The 6458-nt window shown below is 59.0% G+C and overlaps 1 protein-coding gene across 1 annotated transcript; it reads right to left on the reverse strand.

The window, feature by feature from the left end:
• Window positions 1-706: 706 nt before the first annotated feature.
• Window positions 707-4242, reverse strand: MEX3B (mex-3 RNA binding family member B). Its single transcript, XM_075159946.1, has 2 exons — window positions 3073-4242; window positions 707-2160 (listed from the first exon to the last, which is right to left on the reverse strand). The coding sequence occupies exons 1-2, from the start codon at window positions 3332-3334 to the stop codon at window positions 737-739; spliced, it is 1686 nt and encodes a 561-aa protein (XP_075016047.1). The 5' UTR covers window positions 3335-4242; the 3' UTR covers window positions 707-736.
• Between the last annotated feature and the right edge of the window lie 2216 nt (window positions 4243-6458).

Here is a 6458-nt window from a genome sequence, read left to right on the forward strand (position 1 = left end):
TTCACAATTGTGTGATATTAAAATAATACAGTGTTCTTTGCCATAAGGCCATACTAAAATAAAAAAGATTTAACCCAGCTACAAAAAGTTCACTGAACTTAAATTAAAATACTTGTAAACATCTTTGCAATATGAAATATAATTTTTCAAGTCAAAAAAGAATAAAATACTTCAATCTGTATTAATGCAATTTATCTTTAAAACCTTTAAACGTTTTTAATATATATAAGAGATATGTTACAGTTTTGTTTTTTTTTTCTTTTTTAAACTTTGATAAAGCTGCAGTATCATGGTTTTTCACAGGAACTTCTTGCCCTTTCAAGAACATTCAGAAAAGTATCCACCCATAGATTTAATTATTTCGTAATAAGCATCCTAGGAACTACCAGCACGTTTTACTAACAGTCCACACACCATTGTCATCATCATAAGCATCTTCTACTTTCAATTTTTTTTTTCTGTTTTTTTTTTGTTCGTTTGTTTTTTAAAAAAGGGGGAGTCTTGGAAGCTTCGTATTAAAGTACAGTGTAAAAACTAGCCTAGCACTAGAATGGAGTCGCCCGTTATTATTTATAGCATGCACCCGCTGTCACCACCACCCCCCAGCCCTCCCTCGGCCGCGCCGCGCCCGCGGCCCGCAGCCCGCACCCCGCGGCGGCCCCGGCCCCGGCCCCGGCCCCGGCCGCGGCGCGGCCCCGGCCGCCGCTCCCCCGGCCCGCCCCCGCGGCGGCGGCTCTCAAGAGAAGATGCGGATGGCCTGGGTGACGGCGCTGTGGCAGACGGGGCACTGCGGCTCCGTCTTCTCGCAGATGCGGTTGGCGCACTCCATGCAGAAGAGGTTGTGGCCGCAGGGCACCAGCGCCGCGATCACCTCGCTCTCGAAGCACACCGAGCAGTCGCGGCTGCCCTTCCGCCGCACGCCGGACGACGAGCAGGAGGAGCTGGACGAGGAGCTGGAGGAGGAGGAGGAGGAGGCCGACGAGTCGGAGGGCAGCCCCGGCAGGTGGGAGCCCAGCCCGTTGGCGTACAGCGGGTAGGAGGCGGCCAGCAGCCGCCCGCCGGGGTCGCTGCGCACCCGCCGCGCCAGCGGGTGCTCGGGCCCCGCCGCGCTGCCGTGCAGGGGCGGGGAGAGCCGCGCCGGGGGCGGGGCGCCGCCGCCCCGCCGGGGGCCGCTCACCAGCAGCGCCAGGTTGGCATTGGCGGGCGCGGCGCCCGGGAAGGCGGCGGCGGCGGCGGCGGGCGAGGCCGCGGGCGAGGGGGGCGCGGCGGGGCCGCGCTCGAACTGCGGCCAGATGAGGGCGGCCCCCGGCGGCGGGGCGGGGGCCAGGTCGAAGCCGGGCGGCGAGTCGAAGGGCAGATCGGAGCAGCAGTCCGGGGAGGAGAGGACGTCGCCGCCGCCGCCCCCGCCGTACACGTAGCCGTTGGCGCTGTTGTTGTTGTTGTTGCCGTTGTGGGTGAAGCTCAGCGCCGGGCTCGGGGGGCTGTAGTCGGCCAGGCGGGCGCCGCCGCCCCCCCCCGTGCCGCCCCCGAAGTAGGAGTCGGTGGAGGCGCTGCCCAGCGAGCTGGAGCTGTCGTTGCGGTAGTTGCAGAAGGGCTTGCGGCCTGGGGTGGGCGTGATGCTGGGCGGCGTAGGCTTGCTCCAGAGGCTGCCCGTGCCGTTCAGCTCGAAGCCCACATCCGTGCCGTTGGCGTGGAAGTCGTTCTCGTCCGTCAGCTCGATGATGCCGCCGGTGCGCATGGCGATGTGCGCCTCGATCTCCTCCCGGGCCCGGTCCACGTTCTCGGGCATGCCCGTCACCTCGAAGACCGGCTCCTTGTCCCGGCTGGGGGTCACGATGTAGGTGTGCGTCTGCTGCTGGATGCGCTTGATGGTGGCCCCCTTGGGCCCCACGACCAAGCCCACCACACGATAAGGCACCCGCACCTGGATGGTGGTTTGGCCGGGCAGGTTCGGGGGGCCGGGAACGGTGCCGTTCAGGGCCGTGTTCTTGTTCCGGGAGGCTCGGATCATGGAGAAGTGCTCGGCCGCCGAGATGATCTCCCTGCGGGCCATGGCCACATCTTCCTTTCTGCCCGTCACAACAAAGAGCGGCTCCTCCCCGCGAACCGGGGTCTTGATGTAGGTGTTGGTCTTTGCCCGCAGAGCTTTGATTTTACAACCTGGGAACGAGATGCGGGAGATGGAGGGCGAAGGGGAGGGGGAGGAAGGGGAGGTGGGGGGGAGAACCGGTTACAACCTATTATTTGGGTGCAGCTAGGGAGGGGAAAAAAAACCACACCCACCCGAAACACATTGCCCCCTACCCCAGGTGATCGCTGGCATCTCGTCCAGGAGCCCCGGTCACGGTGTAAAGTCATGTCAGCCCACAGCCCTGGCACACACCCAAGGGCATCGCGAGTGGCCACCGACACATCTGCCATGCAAACTGCCCCAAAACTACCAACCAGTAGTTCACAGGATCGGCAACAAAAAAAGAAGCGTGCAGAAAAACTGCACGGCCAGAAAAAGAAATAAAATAAAATGCAGGCAGCCCTAACAAATCAACACACCCGCCAGTCCACATTCCTGCTCAGCACTTTCCTTTCGGAAAAATAAAATCAGTTCTTAAGAAGGTGAGGAGCAGCGGCTGTACCGAATGAGCCACATTCCCCACTGCGGATGCTTTATTCCAATCCCATTGTTCCACTTCCCCACTCCATTTCTCTTCCTTAAAAATAATCCACGATTTCTAACTTTGGGGGGGGGGGGGGGGAAGGCACCGAGGCTCCCATTTTCTTCCCGTTTCCTCTTGCAAATCTAACTTCTGCAGCCGGAGGAAAGGAGCGATTTTTATGATTTTCGTGATTTTTTTTCCCCTCCCGGCAGCTGAAAGTGCATCTCGAAACTGATGCATAACGCTCCTCGGAAACATCACGTCTGCTGCACTTTCTTTGTCTGGGGGAAGCCGGCACTGGCCACCACAGCACGGCTGCAGTTTTCATGGGAATGGCCAGTGTCGCATCTGAGCCGCACGCCCGGCAGCGCGGAAGGGAGACCCGCTCACCCACACCCCCTCGCATGCAGGCACCCACCTTGTCTCCCCACTATCTCAGCGACATGCTCCGAGCTGGGCACCGGGACGCATTCAGTCATGTTCACGCTCTTTTTCCGAGGCTCGCTGTCGTAAATGGAGCCCGTCTCGTCGTTGTCCAGCCCCAGCAAGGAGAGCTGATCCAGGGCGATCTGAAGGGCTCTTTGGTCATCCAGGGTCTCTCCCCCTCCACCACCACCACCACCGCCGCCGCCGCCGCCGCTCCCGTTCCTCTCCATGTCTGCAAAAAGCGAGCTAGGCATAGTCCCTGTGTGTGTTGCACCCTCCTCCTGCACTCGGCTCAGTAGTAAAAGATCAGACACAAAGGAAAACCCAAGGCAGATGGCCAGCAGGAGAGAAGGAAAGGGAGGGTGGGCGACTGCTGGAGACCGGGGAGTTGTTGCCTTTTGCTTGTATATTTTGTATCTTTTTTGCTTTTTTTTTTTCCCTCCTCTCAGTGCAATCCGGTTTATAAGATGTTCTCAGGACCCCCCCCACGACTCCCCCCCCGAGGTTTTTTTTTTTTTTCCTTTTTTTTTTTTTTTTGTCGGCTGGGGGTGGGGTGGGGGGGTGGGAAGAGGATAGCGAGAGGAGCTCCGATGGCTTCCCCCCCTCGAGTTCCTCGCCGGCCACAATGCCAAGCGACGGCAGCGTTTCTTTAAGGAGCCCCTCCCAGGCTCCACTCCACTCACTCAGCGTTTTTTTTTCCTCCTCTCCCCTCCTCTGTCTGAGGCACTGCTGCAGCCAGACGGCTCTGGAGAGGCGGGCGGAGGGAGGGAGGGAGGAGGGAGGGGTGGCCGCGCCGGGCGCCGCAGCGTAAGCGGCGATCGCTGACAGCCCCGCGCCGCCGCCGCCATCGCCCATTGGCCGGGCGCGGCGCGGAGGGGCCGGCGCTGACCCCCCCCCCACCCCCCGCGCCCCGGCCCGGCTCCGCTCTTTGTTGTCGGGTGCGGAACAATGCCGGACCCCGGCGCTCGTTTGCCATCCCCGGGCCCGGCGTGCGCCTATTGTCCGCGGGCTGCCCGTCTCCTCGCCGTCCGTGTATCGTCCCTCCCCGCCCTCCCGAAAGCAGGCCCGCTCCCGGCCGCCAGCTGAGCGCCGGTGGCGCGGTTTGGGCTTTTTTTGGGTGGGGGGGGGGTTTGGTGGGAGGGTGTGCCGAGACGGGCGGCCACCGCCGTCCTTTGTGTGCCGCCTGCCTCGGAAGGAGCGCGCTGCCGCCCGCCGGCACCGGAGATCCCCGCGCCCCGCCGATCCCCGCCTGCCAGGCGGCGAGCGGCGACCGAAGCTTGCGGGGCGACCGTCCCGGCCGCCAAACGGAGCACCGCTGCCTGCCGGGCTCCGCGCCCCGGGCAGCCGCCCCCCAGGAGACCCTGCGGGCGGCGGCTGCAGCCCCCCCGCGGCCCGCCCGGCGCGCGGACCTCCAGCCGGCTCCCGCGCAGACCCGCCCGCCGCCGGGGCGCGCCCCGCGCCTGCGCGCCCCTCCCCCCGCCCTGCGCACTGCGCCCGCGCGGCCGCGGCCGCGGCCGCGGGTGACGGGACCCTCGGCCCGGGCCAGCTTCCTCAGCGGGGCGCGGGGGGTCTTGGCGCCCCTCCCACGGCGTGTTAACATGGGGACCCTCTCCCCAGGGCTTCCCCCGCTCCGGGAGTCCTCCTCGGGGCGACGCCGCCGGGAGCCGTGTGGGCCCGGGGCCGGCGGCTGCCCCCAGCCGCGGTCTCCTGAGAAGCGGGAAGGCAGCGCCTGCGGGCCCGGGGGCTGCGGCCGCGGAGGCGCCTCCTGGTCCTCCCTGCAGGCGCGGCAGCCGAGAGGCCCCGGCGGGCGCGGGCAGCGCCCTGCGGGGGGCAGCACCTGGAGGGCGAGCCGCGCCCCCGGCGCCTGCCCCGGCAGTGCTGCGGCTCGGTGCATCCCGGGCGCTGTGGAGGTGGTGGCAGTTGCTGAAGTGCTGCCGTGTTTCAGGCTGCACGGGCCGTAAAGCCCGGCATGTGTCCTCCGCCACCCGCCTGCTCGGGGATCGGGCGGGGTGACACAAATACTGTGCTCCCCGGCTTCCCTCACCTTGCAATTTTAACGTTTCTGTTTCCTAAAGAGTCCGAAGGGGAAGAAGACATCACACATAAACTACTCCAGCGTAATTTCAGCAACACCTTACATCCATTTTGCTAAACCACTAGAAAACAAGTCACACCTGCCTCTTCTTTGGACCTTGCATGACCAAATCACTTTCACCTCTGCCACCACAGGACCCCTCAACCAGTAAAACCTGCTTTTTCACCGAGCACCCTGCCACAAAAACCTTCCTTCAGTCTGGTGAATAGACATGAAAGTGTCCTCACCGTTCTCACAAAAACACGGCCATCGCATTTTATTTCTCCAGCTTTTCTCCATGTATCTATAAGCACCCACGTTTGCTTAGTCCTTGCCAGCTGTCAGGTACAAAAGACTGACTTTTTCTTCAGAGAAATCAAATACTAAGTAATTGTTTTCCAGTATCAAGTTTGACGGGGACAGACGTTTACAAGTGCACACTGATCTGTTTAGCCAGCTGCCTGTACAAACAAGTGTAACAAGTCACAGGTAATTGTTTACACGCGGTGTTTATTGCAAATTACTGTCACTTCCTCAGGATGTTTGCATGTTTTATAACAAAGCTCCAGTGGATTGTTTTCTAGCAAGCGTATACACTGGTGATGTGCTTGCCTAAGTGCTTAGCTTGTCCCATCCACTAAGGAAATTCTGTAGTTTCAAATTTAAAAGATTACTTATTTTACAAATTTACACTTTACTTCCATAGGCAGCAGTGATAGTTTCCATAGGGGGCAAACAAGAGATTACTTATAAACGCTCAAGGATCCAGAAGGCTCTTAACTGTTTTCAGCGTTGAGCATCTTTTTTTAAACAGAGAAAAAGCAGATGGACAGAACCTTTGACAGCGATAAAAATAATGCTCTTTATTATTAAATCAAATAAAAATGAAAAGTCTGCTTCTTTGCAATCTTTTTAATTCAAGGACTCTAAAATCTGTGAGATGGAAAATAACTGTACCCATTTACCAGATAGGGGCGGGCAGGACAGAGATGAGGGAAAGACTATTGTTGTTGAAGTCCAACAGTGAGGGCCATAAATACTGAAATGCAAAGATATGAGGAGAGTGACTGGGTTGTGCTTGGATTTTACCTGTTCATCATTTTGTTTATTCTCCTGACTTATATTAACCCCTTCTTTCTCCCTCCCCCTTCCCACCCCGTCTGCTTAAACTCTGATTGTGTGTCTGCCCAAGATCACGATACTGTACTGAACATCCATGTACTGACTAAGGAGAAAAAGGAAAACATGTTATCTTCAGGTTTATGTTCCTCTATAGGAAAATTTTTCTCAAAGCAGGATTCCAT

Source organism: Calonectris borealis, chromosome 11 (genome assembly GCF_964195595.1).
Source record: "Calonectris borealis chromosome 11, bCalBor7.hap1.2, whole genome shotgun sequence".
Taxonomy (NCBI): domain Eukaryota; kingdom Metazoa; phylum Chordata; class Aves; order Procellariiformes; family Procellariidae; genus Calonectris; species Calonectris borealis.